We start from the raw sequence: 15805 nt of genomic DNA, 5'->3' as shown, positions 1-15805 counted from the left end.
AAGTTCCACATCAGGCTCCTCCCCACACAGAGCCTGCTTCTCTCTCTGCCTCTGTCTCTGCCTCTCTCTGTGCATCTCTCATGAATAAATAAAATATTTTTTTAAATGCTGTGAGAAATACTGACCCTGTTTACAACAGGGAAAAACTGTATATATATATATGGTCTCAATTATAGAACTATATATGTATCAAAACTATATACATATATATACATATATGTCAAAAAAAGACTAGAAGGAAATACAGAAGTTCCAACCAACTGGAAGGGTGAAATAGAAGAAAAGGAGAATGTTAGTTTCTTCTTTGGTTTTTAAAATTGTTTTCCAAATGCTCATCAATGAGCATGTATTGTTTACAATAAAAAGATAGACAATATATTTTGTAAAATTTAAATGCATTTAGTACAGTGGAGGTGAAGGTTGCATACTGGCCATAGGTAGGGATAGACCAAAGGGGAGTCTGGGGCATAGTCAAGCCCCACAAGCCCACTCCTCACCCCGTCAGCAGTGGTGGTCGCAAAGCCCATACACTTTACCATCTAGGCCTTCACTTGGCCTATGAACTTTCTACCCATGTTCTTAGTTACTGGTTCACTGGTCCCTCAGCCCATGACAGATGAGAATGAATGATATCAAAAGGAAGGGAGGAACTTCTGAGAGTTTGAATGCCCCAGAGAGCCTGGCTTAGTGCTGGGCATTCTTTTGAAGAGGTTTCACAGAACAATGAGGTTAGTACTTTCAGTTTCTATTTTACAGAGGTTAGAATAGACTGTTAAGGGACAGACAGCCAGAAAGGACAAGAGAAGTGATAGCCTGAGGTTGAGAAGGGCCAGAGAATCATAAAAGCAGACATGCAGACATAGATCTGGCCACCTCTTTGTAACATGATGGTTCTTATCACAACCCTGGATCAAAAAGATTAGTTTGGTTTATAATGTTTAATTGTTTATAATGTTCAAAGAGAGTGGGAAGAAGGGTAAATAAAAATTTTGGTGCCTAAAAAAAAAAAAATTTTTGGAGATTCTGACACCCCCCCCCACTGGGGTATGCTCTGCTTCCCTGCCCTCCACCCATGAAGGACTTGAGCATGTCACATTCCTCAGGTCTGTAGGGGCCAGGGGAAAAAAGAACTAAGACCCACTGGCCCTAGTAGGCTCAGGAAGAGCTATCCAAACCCACTCTGACCCTAGCGTGTAGATATGCTTCTGTCCCAACTTCAGAAGGCAGCCCTGGACGTCCGCTCTGGGGATGGCCTAATGGTGGTGATCTAAAAGAGCTCTGGGTCACCTTCCTGTGAACAGACCTTGGTTCCAGAGCTATCCAAGGAGTGAGAAGCTCCTGGTCTGTATGACAGGATCTGTGTGCTCCAGTCACTCCCCAGACAAGCGTGAGTTCCCAGGGCTTGGAACTGGATAGAGCCCTGGGAACAGGGCAGGGACCATAGGCAAAAGTCGTGTGTGTGTGTGTGTGTGTGTGTGTGTGTGTGTGTGTGTGTGTGTGTTGGAAGGGGATGGGGAGAATAACCTCCGCTATGGTAACCACCACCTTCAGTCAACCCTAAGTCCTCAACTCCTAAGTGAAGGGGGAGGGTAGGAGACAGAATGAGGAAGAGGGGCAGGTCAGCCGGGCCCCGTTCTTCCAAGAAGAACCCAGTAGGGAAGATGGCAGCTTGGGAGGAACAGGGAGGGGGCGGTGAAGGTCTCCCTACCACAGCCTTCAGCAGCTGTTACAATTGGGGTTCATTTCCACATATCCACCCCCCATGCCAAGCTTCATCAGCTCTGACATGAGTCCAAGGCCTGCCACCTAGTGACTAAGTAGTAAGAATGATGGATGCATCTGCTGGGGAAGCTTGTGCTCTCCAATGCCCACACCTCCAGCTGATGGAGACCAGGCAAGAAGTCTCCTTACTGGAAACATTATGTGAGACAAAAGTGATGCATGGGGATGGATTCCAGGAAACAGAGCCTTGCTAACCTCACCTCTCCTTAGCAGAACATGCACCACCCCTTCCCCTCCGGGCAGCCTGGTTGAAGGCTCCCACACCTCCTGATCTGCACGCTGGATGTTTTTATACCTCTCTTTAGGATATTCAGCCTATCGACAAAAAGTCCTGCACACCCATAGCTCACGTAGCCCTTCCCCTGGCCCAGAGGCGTGTCCCAGCTCTCCTCCAATGGGCATAAATTTAAATCCCAGCATGATCGTGAGATAATGCCACCACTGTCACAGCTGCCACTTGCTATTTCTGCGCTCTCACTGATAAACTATATGGCTCCTCTCTGCCCTGACTTACTGATGGATTACAGTATTAAATTAGGACCTTGGTTCTGGATGAGGACTGCTATAAAGACAAGAGGGGTGTAGAGTTAAATCCATAAGCCAGAACTGGAGAGGGGACAAAGCATAACCTTTAAATGAAAAAAGAAGGTTTCCAGGCCATACCTTATTACCAGCTCTGACTTGGGAGAGAAGATCAAATAACACCAGCCCAGCCAAAAACACCCAGAGAGTCCTCAAGCATTAAAAAAAAAAAATCCCTGGAGATAAAAAAGATAAAGGTACAACACAGGGCATGAACAGGATCTAGATGAAGACTGGTCAGACACATAGGGTAAGCCAGGATAGCAGTCCCTACCTGTAGTTTGTGGAAAATCACTTAAACATCATGTTTAAAATGAAGAGAACCATCTCTGCCTAATGTTTGTCCCTTTGGGACATGAGAAGGATAATATAAAGTTGATGAATGCCTTTCTAAGACTTCAGAAGAAAACAGGCAGAAAGCATTGTCACTATTCATCAACTAGGGACATCTTGAGTTCATGTCAAGAACATGGTACTAGGTCTTGGGGCAGCCCCAAGAAAAATTATGAAACAGAAAAAAAAATTTACTTTGTTACTCTTCTCTGAAAAGGCCCCATCCTTTGGGAAGGATCCTCCCCCACCGCCCCCATACACGAACACCATACTGCCCCATTCTCCAAAATCTTTTTTGCCCTCCAACTATCATTTGTTCTCTCTACCCATCAATACTTCCAGTTCAATACAGCTGATTTCAACTAGATGTTTGCTAAGGTAGAAAGACACTGATTAAATAACTCATACTAAGCTGTGAATGACTTGCTATGAGGATTTATAAGGCTGTAGTCTTCTCTAAAACTCCTGCTTGTTAACCAAAATGAATTTGTGCTCATTATATGTCAGTAAGCCTGAGTAGGTGACAAATATTTATTATACTTTTGAGACAGAATGGCTTTTTGGGCCTTTTAAAATTACATCTCTTGGGATTTACAGTGCCCACATGGGAGGCCCACCCTGGATGGGCCCTGGAGCCCCGAACTCTACATTTCAAAAAGCAGTGCCAGAGTCTTTTTAGTCTTCATACTGGGCCAGTGAGAAAACTAGGCATCAAAGTACCAGAGAAAGGAACAGGTTTCCCAGTTGCCAAAGGCTTCCTAATAGTAACAGAACTGGATACCAGCTAGGAAAGTGTCACTACAAGATTTCAGAGGGTAAGTGAGCATCTCCCAGACAGGAGTACCACATTTTCCAAGACCACCTCAAGGAAGGGAGGGAGGCAAATAGGGATGAAGGAGCCCAGTCTGGGACTCAGGGTTTCCACTATATCACTATGTAGCCTTGAGTGGTTCTGGTTCCTATCTTTCCTCAGACTCTTGTGTGAATAGAAGGGGTTGAAATCATGAGTCTTGGGGCACCAGGGTGGCTCAGTGGTTGAGCGTCTGCCTTTGGCTCAGGTCGTGATCCCAGAGTCCTGGGATCAAGTCCCACATCAGGCTCCCCGGAGAGAGCCTGCTTTTCCCTCTGCCTATGTCTCTGCCTCTCCTGAATAAATAAGTAAAATCTTTTAAAAAGAGAGAGAGAAATCATGAGTCTTTAGGGCTCTTACTCACTCCACCACTGGATGATGCTCCTTCAGAATTAACACAGTGGCTGGATGAGCAAGCTGGGCAGTGGGTTGTGCTTTGCTGTCACCTTGTGGTGAAAGTGGGTAATATTCCAACAAAGGCAAATCCACTCAAGAATTTTTGTATTGAAGAAAAAGACGGAAATTTTTCCGAAGCAACTCCCTTATTTTATTGGTCTCCTGGGCCTCTGAATGTGGACACTGAGGTCTTAAAATTGCTCCCAGCATGTGCTAATTTCCTATAGCATCTCTCCTTTCACAATATGATTCATGGTTTTCCTCCACAAGCTTCTAACAGCAGTCATCAAAGTACCACTTACTAAGCAACTCCCATGACCCTGCCACTGTCATCTCCAGTCCTCCCAACCACCCTTCTAACCCGGTTTTACAGATCAGAAAAGTCAGACTCAAAGATTTTAAGCAACTTGCCACTCTGTTAAGTAAATGTCAGGAGCCAGAGTCATACCTGAAAGGATGGGACTCCAACTCAATGCCTTTTCCATGCAGCTTCTTTTCCTGATAAACCAACCATTTATCAGGGCATCGACCCCTTATCAAAAGCATCCCCCTACTGTGTTTCATGCAAGGAGCCCTTTGCACCAGTGGTAGGAGCAGATGACATGGCCAGAAAACCCCAGCTCTAAGCAGGTGCCAAGCCTAGCATAAACTGCAGAGAGGGAGGGACTCCCAATCTATTCCCAATGCTTTCAGGCAGATGCTGCTGTTGGCCTTGCAGTGGACGCCCAGAGATGCCTTGTACGGAGAGAGGCAATCCTCAACCAAGAGCAGCACTGCTCAAAGCGTGGTCCACTACACCAGTGCCGATCTGTGATGATGTGAGGACACAAATGGAATAAGGCCTGGGAAAATCATACAGCAATTTGCCTGAGTCATACATCACATCTGTTAAATCTAATAAAAATAGGGCGGGGGTGAGCTCATATTTTGTATGTCTTTGCTTTTTCATTTCTTTTTTCTGATCATTCATTTCTATTGTATTTATAAAAGCTTTGGCTAAGACAGATTGAAATTTTAAGAAAACAGGCCCTGCACAGATCTCTCCTGGGGACCAGAGGAGAAGGAGGACGTCAGCAGAGTCTCTGAGACTGAGCTTCGGTTACTGATGAAAAGAATCAAAGCTATCCCTAAGATACTGTAAGCACTTTCACCTACAACCCCTTTGGGCCCACAGCCAACGCTGCAGGAATTATGAACAGGAATTATGCACCCATGACACAGATAAGGCAATCAAGGCTCAGAGAAAGAAGGAACACTCACCCAAGGCAAGTGAAGCCTGAACAGAGAGTGTGGCCCTGCCCTGTTCCTACTCAGGTGCTCTTTCTGCTCTCCTAGATCTGCCCCCAGCAAGAGCTCCTGCCCCACCCCACCCCCACCCGGGCCCCCTTTCAAGTCCGCAGAATGCAGAATCCCCAACCTCTTCCCCCAAACCCTCAGGCCCGTGCCACGTCCTCACACCAACCACAGGGGACAGGCTACATGGAGAAACACCCCTGGGTAGGATGTCTACAGCATCACACAGGCCCACACAGCTCCTTTGTCTTTGCATTGCGGCCAGGAACACGTGTCCGGTGCAGCAGCCAGCACACTGCGCACTTCATAAATCACCAACTTTTCTGCTCTGCCGAATTTGGCCTCAACGATCAGCATCGTCATGAAGCAGTTGTAAAAATAATCCAATCTCTTTAGACTCCAAGCTCTTGAGTTTAGAATCCCCTGCAGTTGAGGTTAGAGTCAGCTCATTGTGTGACAGATACCCAAAGACTGTCCTCAGAGTGTGTGCCAGAGGCTTCGGGATGCCAGTGAGCTCCCAACAGTGTGTCCACATCCTATGCATGGGGTTTCTCTCTCCACTGGGGATTTGGGACCGTGATGCAACTGCTGTGGTTATTGTCTAAGATGATCTGTACTGTTTGCTTCACTGGGGGGAAGAAAAAGGTTTATTTAAAAGAGTCTCTGATGTTGACATAATTCCCTGAGTGAAGCCCCTTTTCTTACCAGAGACTTGTCTGATGTCTGGAGAATTTCTCCTCCAGGTACAGTGAAAGGACAGTCAAATAAGAGCAATATAGAAGCTTCCTCTCCCCTATCTCATTTCTTGCCTCTCCCCAGCTCTGAGTCTCCCCTCCTTCTTTAGCATCCTTGAATAGCCACCTCCTGCAAACGCACCAAACAAGACCTTCCAGGTTGGGAGTGCTCCATGGCCAATCTCTAGTTCTCCCAGTAGAAAAGACAGTTCAGAATCATCAAAGGCAAAGGCAGAGGGGAACACCTCAGGGAAAGTGAACAGCTGGTCTCTCTATCCTGGAGGAAGGGTGGAAGAAAGGAGATAAATCACCTGCCCTGCACATACTCCAATGCACAGCCTGCCGGAGGGCCACCAGTGATGGGTCCCAGTTCCCCCCACAGGATACGGGCAGCTCCCACGGCCCAGGACCCCGCCCCCCAAGCCAAGGCCTGGACATCACCGACACCCTATATGGTTGTGTGAGAGCCATCCTACTCCCTCCCATTTTGACCTCTACAACTCCTGCCCCAGCCCCACCCTACTCATTTTGGGTATGGGAAATCACAGGGAAAGCAAGAAGACATGATGCTTTTGAAAGATAAAAACCCAGAAGTTATAACCTGCAGCATAACAAGAATAACAACATGTATGCAGCAGTCGCAGAGTACCGAGCCCCCACATATACTGTTTCATCCCCTATATGCACACACCTATGATAAAGTTTAATTTATAAATCAGGCACAGTAAGAGATGAAGAGCAATAACTAAAAATAAAACAATTATAGGACTATAATAAAAGTTATATGACTGTGGTCTAAGTAGCTTACTGTATGGTACCCATTCACGCTTCTTCTGGTGCTGATGTGAGATGATAACATGCCTTTGTGATGAGATGATGTGATGTGAGAATAAGATGCCTTCGTTATGAGACAACGGAAGATGACTGAGACAAAGCGTTAGGGAAATATCAGGAAGGGAGACAGAACATAAAGACTCCTAACTCGGGGAAACGAACTAGGGGTGGTGGAAGGGGGGAGGAGGGCGGGTGTTGGAGGGGAATGGGTGACGGGCACTGAGGTGGACACTTGACGGGATGAGCACTGGGTGCTTTTCTGTATGTTGGTAAATTGAACACCAATAAAAATTAATTAAAAAAAAAAGCGTTAGGCTATGACAGGTGTCTGCCTCTGGACCACAGTTGACGGTAGGTAGCTAGCCACGGGTAAGGGGACTGCTGTAATGTATTTAAACATAACCGGCCTACAAGCAGACTTGGGAGGGAGGCTAGGAGCCTGGGCACACTCAGATCACTGCCACCAGCAGCAATCCATAGCCAGGTGGTGGCAAACCGGCCTGTCTTGGACAATGCAAGGCACTCGGAGAGCTGCATGTCAGCAGCCCCAGCCCCAGAATCACTGGATGTTAAGAGCTGGCCAAGACCTCTTGACTCACTTTATGGTTGAGGAAAATAAGTCTCAAGAAGAGGAAGGGAAAAAAAAAAAAAAGAAGAAGAAGAGGAAGGGACTTGGGCTGGCCTTTATATGCAAATAATATGCAAATGTGTGCATGTGCCCTCTCCTCTTCCCGCATGTTCTTGGGAAAATCCCAGGGGAAATGCCTGTCTCCAGTTGTAAGTATTCTCTGGAAATAACACACTTTGCTTCCTATGGCACCTCTGTGCACTAAGTTCCTGTGTTTTTGTCAGACCACATCAGGATGGACTCCAGACACCTTCCCACCACCTCCCTTCCCAGCTCTGTTGGCTGAGTCAGCCCCAGGAGACTCCCCGCCACCCCTGCCCCCATCACCACCTCCACCTCCACCAGCCACCACCCCCACCCCCTTACCATTCCTGGTTTTTCCTCTCTCTGCTCCAGAACCACCATATCCAAGTTTTGCCCGCAGGAAAATGCAAAGTTGCCCACCCCCACCCTGGCGGGGATGGCTTACCATGCCCTGTGGGCAGAGGCAGCCTGAGACGCAGCCTGTGCTCATGCACTGCAGGTCATAGTTCTGGCAGGTTTTGGCACACTCCAGTCCTTCAGCCCTCGGGTTATCAGCGGGACACACCAACTTGACCATGGGGGGCCGACAGGACAGGCTCCTTTTGCCTTGTGGGTAGGAAAAAGTAAAGGAGTGAATGGATCTCCCTTCCACACTGTCCTAGGTACCCCCACGCCCACCCCATTGCAGTCAATCACTTCCAGAGACCCAGCTTCCCCCTTCCCTGGGATTAGGTGCTCCCCACCTCCCCGTGAGGCTGGATGGCCACTTCATCTACTCAACTGAGCCCCTGACCTTTGCCAATATTGAAGGCGCCTCTCCTGCTCTCCGCATCCCTATGTCAGCCCATGTTTCTCATGCCCCTTGAACCCACCGTAGCAGGTTGCATGAAATCAGGATGCACTGTGGGAATGTCCAGGCCTAGGCTTTAAAGGACCTGCATTGGGTGCTCAAAAGGAACCTCTGTGGCCCCAAATGGACCATTCATAAAATGGTCACAACTAATTTAGCCACAAAATCTTTAAGGGGGACTTTGCTCCCATGGCTCCCATCCTCTGCCCAGCCACTAGCCACCCGTCACTCTTTTTAAATTTGCTATACTCTGTCCCTTGGCACTCCTCCCTGCCCTCCCTGCTTTGTCATCCTCCATCTGATCTCCTCTATCGCCACTCTCTGATATGCTATCTATTTTACTTACTTGTTGATTGCCCGCACCCCTCTTCCCCCACGCTAGAATATCAGAATATCTGTTCCATGAAAACAGAGGTTCTATCTCCTTTGTTCACAGACATATCATATTTCCTGACAATCAGGTATTGACGGCTGATTGAGTAAATGATGACAGCAGATGACTGATACAATACTTTCCTTTCAAAAACTTGGATTTAGAGAAATAAATGCACCTCACGGCATTTATATCTTACCATATAGAGCACTTATTATCTCCTGTGGACAAGCTCCAGCCTTATTTTTATACAGAAACTTTTGTTAAGAAAACGAAACCCTAAAAGACTAAGTGGATCTTCCAAATAGCACAAAAATTTTGGAGCTTCCTGACTTCAAAAATCAGCACCTTCCAGAGACCACAGGCTAGAAAACACCCAAAAGGATGGGGACACAAGCAACCACCAGGGAGAGGAGCAGAAGGACTAGGTGACCCTTGTGCCTGCTATGGACTGAATGTCCCTCCCCCAAAAATCATACTCTGACCCCAAAAGTAGTGGTGATAGGAAGTGAGCCCTTTGGGAAGTGAGAGGGCCATAAGGGTAGAGCTTTCACAGATGGGGCTAGGGCCCTAATGAAGAGAGTCCCCCACAAGCTCACCAGCCCCTCTTGCCCTCTGAGGACACAAGAGAAGCCTGCAACCTACACCTGACCTTGCCAGCACCCTGAGCTTAGACTTCCAGCCTCTACAACTGCAAGACATTTACACTAAGAACACAGAAATACATTTCTGTATTTCTCACAGTGAAGCCACCTAGTCTGTGGTGTTTTGCTACGGCAGCCTGAATAGAAAAAGACAAGATCTTAAGTTCTGATTTCGATGTCTGAGCCACCCATGTGCTTGGGATCTCACCCCGGCTCAAGGCTGAGAGATGCTCCCCAATCAGTCACATAAGCAGCCTGACTTCTTACCTGGGCCAAACTGGAGAACGAATGTATAGTACACATCTGGGTCACTGGGACAGGTGGGGTGTTGAGAGAAGTGAAAGGCAGAGAGAAGTGGTCAAGCTGGAGGTTGAAATTGGCCCATTTATCTGCCTAAAGTCATCCCTCTCCTTCTGGGACAGTCCTTTCGAGGCATGGATCCCTCTGGAAGCCAATTAGTTCTCTCTGATCCATAAACATGAATATGGTCCCATCAGTGCCAGGTCAGCCCCTTCTCCCTTCTGTGCCTTGTCCTTAACCAGTGTAGCTACTATTAGGACCTTAAACTGAGAATCAAGAGTCTCAACTCCCTTCTTTCAAATCCATCTGAAAAGCTTTCTAACCAGGTGTCCTTCTTGAAAGGAGTGGTCAATAAATTGATTCCAGACAGTATCAGAAAAGATCCAGAAAAGACTTGTCAGTCTATTTATCCACTCCATGATATCTTTGTTAGAAAAGCAAAAATGCTGAAGAAGCCCAAGTTTGAATTGGGAAAGCTCCTAGAGCTTCATGGTGAAGGTAGTAGTTTTTCTGGAAAAACTACTGGGGATGAGACCGGTGCTAAAATTGAATGAGCTGATGGATATGAGCCACCAGTCCAAGAATTGGTTTAAAATTAAGACAGTTAATGGTGACAAATAAAAAATCTTATTTGTGATGTTTAAAAATAAAGACTCAAATAAATAAATAAATAAAAATAAACAGGTGTCCTTATCATTAAAGACCTAAATATGAGACCTGAAAGCATAAAAATACTTGAAGAGAGCACAGGCAGTGATCTCTCTGACATTGGCTGTAGTCACTTTTTTCTAGATATGTCCCCTGAGGCAAGAGAAACAAAAGTCAAAATAAACTATTGATGTAGTCCACATCAAAATAAAAAGCTCCTGCACAGTGAAGGAAACAATCAGCAAAAGTAAAAGGCAACCTATGGAATAGGAAAAGATATTTGCAAATGGCATATCTGATGAAGGGTTAGTATCCAAAATATATAAAGAGCTGACATAACTCAACACCCAAAAAAACCAAATAATCCAATTATAATATGGACAGAAGATTTTTCTCCAAAAAAGACATCCAAATGCCCAACACACACATGAAAATGTGCTCAACATCACTCATCGCCAGGGAAATACAAATCAAAACTCCAATGAGATATCACCTCCGCACACCAGTCAGAGTGGCTAAAATCAACAACATAAGAAACAACAAGTGTTGGTGGGGATGTGGAGAAAAAGGAACCCTCGTGCACTGTTAGTGGGAATTCAAACTGGTGAAGCCACTCTGGAAAACAGTATGGAAGTTCCTCAAAAAATTAAAAATTGAATTCCCATACAATCCAATAATTCCACTACATGGTATTTACCCAATGAATATGAAAGTGCTATTTCAAAAGGATACATGCACCCCTACATTTACTGCAGTATTATTTAGAGTAGACTATGGTAACAGCCCACATGTCCATGCATAGATAAATGGATAAAGAAGCGGTGGTATATATGTACAACGGAATATTAGTCAGTCATAAAAAGAATGAAATCTAGCCATTTGCAACAACTCAGATGGAGCTAGAGAGTATAATGCTAAGCAAAATATGTTAGAGAAAGACAAATACCATATGATCTCACTCATGTGAAATTTAAGAAAAAAAGGCAAAGGAGAAAAGAGAGAGACAAACCAAGAAACAGGCTCTTAACTATAGAGAACAAACAGCTGGTTACCAGAGAGGAAGGGGTGGGGATACAGGGAAAATAGTGGATGGGGATTAAAGAGTACATTTATCATGATGAAGAAAAATACATAAATTAAGATGATTAGATAGGTAAGTAGGTAGATGATAGATAGATAGATAGATAGATAGATAGATAGATAGATAGATAGATATCCTTATCAGCATGTCCCTGAGTAAAAAAGAGGCCAGTGAAGGAGGTGGTCTTCTCCACAATCAAGGAGACCAACTTACAGCTGCTCATTAGGTTAAGGTTACCATGGGCAAAACAGGAGTCTCAACTGAGTCCATTTTGCAGATAACTTGATCTTTCTGCCTAAAATTCCTCCTTGCCTCAGTAATTTGGATATACACATGCCAAGGCATGTCAAGGCCTGAAAGTCACTCACACAAACACAAAAGTTGTGTCAATCCTGACCTAAGCCCAAACGCACGTGCACAACAGAGAAGCTCCCCCCCACCAAAAAAAAAAAAAGACAAGAGCAACCCAGCAGGGAGATGAAGAAGAGTCCTTGCAGGGGGCAGGTGGGGGCGGGTAGTACTCACTGCGGTGAGACAGGGGGCTGCTGAGCACCGTGTTGGGCAGCAGGCTTCCCAGGCCTCCACTTGTGGTACAGTGCATGAAGCCATCCTCACAGTAGCTGCAGAGAGGAGGTCAGAGCCCAGCTTTGCAAGAGCAGTGACACTTGCCAGATCTTTTTCCTCACCTCCCACTAACTCTCTGCCCCCTCCAACTTGGGGCAGTCCCATAACTCATTGAAAACACTGCCTGCTAAGGTTGCCAATGACCTCCATGTTACTGAACCTAATGGAATTTCTTCAGTTCTTTTCTCACCTGATCCCTTCCCACAGTATTCATCACTGTGACTATTCTGTTTTTCTAGGGAAAGAAAAAAATCTTTCCTGGTTTTCTCCTACTTTCCTAGTTGTTCCTTCAAGCCCACCCCTCTGCTGGCTCCACACTCGGCTCTCTTTTGTCACTCTGTGCTGTCATCCACATCCCCAGCTGCTTTGACAGAGACGACTTGCACATTCACATTAGCAGCTGGGATCTCTCCCTTGAACCTGAGATCCATATATTCAAGCACTTACATGACAGCAGTCTTGGTGTCTCAAAGACTCCAAACCCCGTATGTCCAAAACTGAAGTCATGACCACCCCACCACCACCACCAAAGCCAGTGCTCCTTCAGGGTCTGATACACTGCATAACACCACCATCCATCCAGTTTCACAAACCAGCAAACGAGGGGTCAGCCTGATACCGCTTTCTCCCCACCTGCTATATCTGCCCATCACACAGCCCTTGAACTTCATCTCCAAAATATCTCTATCTCCACTGCCATGAGCCACTCCACCTCTGACCTGGACAAGGCAAAAACTCCTAATGGATGATGTCCCTGCAACTATTATTGTACAAAACACACTTCTCTTGGAAGCCCAATTATCTTTTCAAAACCTAAAGCTGATTATGTCACATCCCTGCTCGGATTCCTTCAATAGCTTCCCCTCAGGAGGCCTTAGGATAGAGACCAAATCCCTAAGATGGCCTTCCAGGCCCCATGTACTCAAGCCCCTGCCTACTCTTCCTCTAGCCCATTTCAAACACTCATAGACCATGTACTTCTCTCTTCCTCCCACCCTTGTGACTTTGCATGTATTAGAATTAATATTTAGTTAACATCTTTCTCTCTGTCACTGGACTATAAAATCTAAGAGGGTAGAAGCCATGACTGGTCTTGCTCATTTTCTCCTCAGCAGACAGCTGCAAAAGGCTTTGCATAAAGTATTCAATATATTGCTAATCCCTATCCCCTTCCCTAACATGAGCAACTATTTTTATGATATCTGATCTCCTAAATGGCCCCCAGTGACCTCCTGGTGTTCACACTCTTGTGTCAACTATTGCACCAAGGTTGGTCTGTGTGACCAACAGTATGTGGCAACAGTGACATACCATATGTCACTTAAGATTAGGTTATGAAAGACTACAGCTTCTGTCTTGGTGCTCTTTCTTGGATTATTCAGTCTAGGAAAACCAGTTCATGAGCAGCCCAATGGAGAGGTCCATGGGGCAAGAAACTGAATTAAGCCTTCTGCTGAGAGCCGTAAGAATGATCTGGGAATGCACCTTCCAGTACCAGTCAAGTCTCCAGATGACTGCAGCCCTAGCCAACAGTTTGACTACAACCTTATGAGCCAACCTGAGCTGAACCACCTAGCCACACCGCTCCTGGAGTCCTGACCTTTAGAAACTGGGTGAGATTATACATGTTCATTGTTTTAAGCTGCTAAATTTGGGGTTAATTTTTTATGCAGCAATAAATAAAGAAAATTAATATAATTTTATTCTGTTTCATGTATCTCTGCCTGAATATACTCTTATAAAATATGTGTTTATTTTGCACATATGTATGTTTAAATTCTATAAGCAGTATTGTCTATCACACTCTGTTCTTCTGTTTTCTTTAGCACCGTGTTTTAATATTCAGTCCTGCTGGGGCATTTGGGTGGCCCAGTCAGCTAAGCATCTGACTCTTGATTTCAGCTCAGGTGATGTCTCAGGGTCATGAGATTGAGCCCTGTGTTAGGCTCTGTGTTGAGCATAGAGTCTGCTTATGATTCTCTCTCTCTCTCTCTCCCTCTGCCCCTCTTCCTCCCACTCTCTCTCTCTCAAAAAAAAAAAAATCAATCCTGCGAATACATACTTACTTGCCTGGTGCTTCTAAGGCTGGATAACCCTCTATAGTATGCATCCATTACATTTTACATACATACCCTCCCAGGGATGGGCACGGATTGTCACCTGCTCCTCACCACTACAAACAAAACTGTGATTAACATCTTCAAACGTTGGGACTCCTGGGTGGCTCAGCGCTTGAGCATCTGTCTTTGGCTCAGGGCATGATCCCAGAGTTCCAGGATCAAGTCCCACATCAGGCTCCCTGCAAGGCACCTGCTTCTCCCTCTCCCTATGTCTCTGCCTTCTCTCTGTCTCTCATGAATAAGTTAATAAAATCTTTTTTTAAAAATCTTCAAACATGTGCTCTTAAGAGTCTGTGTGAGCATTTTTAAAAAACATTTTAGTTCTTTATTTGAGAGAGAGACCATGAGTGGAGTGGAGGGGCACAGGGAGAGGGAGAAGCTCAGCAGGGAACCTAATGCAGGGCTCTATTCCAGAACCCTGGAATCATGACCTGAGTAGATGCTTAATGACTGAGCCACTCAGGCGCCCCGGAGAATTTCTTTAGTATACATGCCCAAGAGCAGAGCTGTGGAAATAGCAAGTATGGATATCTAATTTGCATAAACTGTGCCAATTGCTCTCTGGGGTGCAACTGATCTTCACTTGAAGGAAGAGATGTCCCTTCCACATGAAAGAAAGCCAGGGGACTGGAGAGGGGACAGGTAGACAGGGGCTTGAGTGCATGGGGCCTGGAAGGCCATCTTAGGGATTTGGTCTCTATCCTAAAGCTTCCTGAAGGGAAGCTATTAAGGATTCCAAGCAGGGGTATGTTATGTCATCACATGTGATTATGATCAGATTTAGGTTTTGGAAAGATATTGAGTTATCTGAACAAATATATGTCCTACCAGCAGCAGATTGGGGGCCTCATATTCTGCAGCCCTGTCAACACTTGGCATTATCCAGATTTCAAATTTGTCCACTCTTAATAGATATGAAGTAACACGCATAGTTTTAATTTGTATTTCTCTGATATAATGATTTTGAATATTTTTAATGTGGCTGCTACTCAATCAAAATTTATTGAGTGAGCAAGAGAATCAGCCCTTCCCTCTCTGGACACATGCAGAAGTTGTGCCCTCTGGTTTCTAACTAATACATGATTTAAAGATATCCTCCCCCAAATGTCACAGTCTGTCTGTCATTTGGGCATAACCCAAAAGCTTGCTTTTATTTTTAGAAAGAAAAAAAAGAAAATCCTTGCCGGTAGGTGTATAATCAACTTCTGACCCAGACCTTGGCTTGCAATAGAGCAAGCACTCTACTGTGATGCCTGTTTGATGACCAGACAACTGGCCTGAAGACACCTCATCTCCCACCTTTCCTGTGCCTCCGATATGCCTCCTGCCCTCCAAGTCACCCCAGCCTCGTACCCTCTGGCTTCCTTCCTCACCATACTACTTCAACATGAAGTCCACCATGACCATCTGATCGCCAAATTCAACAGCCTCCTCTCCATGTAATGTGAAGAGTTCAAGAATCCCTGGATTCTATCACTTGCTAGGTGATTTAGGAAAGTGGTCATCTCTCTAAGCCTCAAATTCTTTACTAAAAAAGCAATGCTTGCCTCCTAACAGTGTTGTTTTAAGATCCCAGGAAGAAACACCCCAAAAATCACAGCTGGACAACTGCAGTAAAATGACCCCCACGCTCAAACCAAATGATGTTATTAATCCCCTGCTTCCTTCACTTCGACCATATGGCTCTGCCCTAGTTATGGATTTTTGCT

The 15805-nt window shown here is 45.5% G+C and overlaps 1 protein-coding gene across 4 annotated transcripts in view; it reads right to left on the bottom strand.

The window, feature by feature from the left end:
* VWF (von Willebrand factor) overlaps positions 1 to 15805 on the bottom strand; it is a 137167-nt gene that overhangs the window by 63060 nt on the left and 58302 nt on the right. For all 4 annotated transcript variants that reach the window (XM_072766161.1, XM_072766163.1, XM_072766162.1 and 1 more), the window contains 2 exons: positions 11878 to 11972; positions 7902 to 8062 (listed from right to left, as the gene is read on the bottom strand). In XM_072766161.1, the coding sequence (XP_072622262.1) occupies positions 7902 to 8062; positions 11878 to 11972 (256 nt within the window). The remainder of the gene's footprint in view (positions 1 to 7901; positions 8063 to 11877; positions 11973 to 15805) is intronic.

The sequence above is a fragment of the Vulpes vulpes genome, chromosome 8 (assembly GCF_048418805.1).
Source record: "Vulpes vulpes isolate BD-2025 chromosome 8, VulVul3, whole genome shotgun sequence".
In the NCBI taxonomy this organism is placed as follows: Eukaryota; Metazoa; Chordata; class Mammalia; order Carnivora; family Canidae; genus Vulpes; species Vulpes vulpes.
Note: the sequence above shows the minus strand (reverse complement) of the source record. Positions and strands in the feature narration are given on the sequence as shown.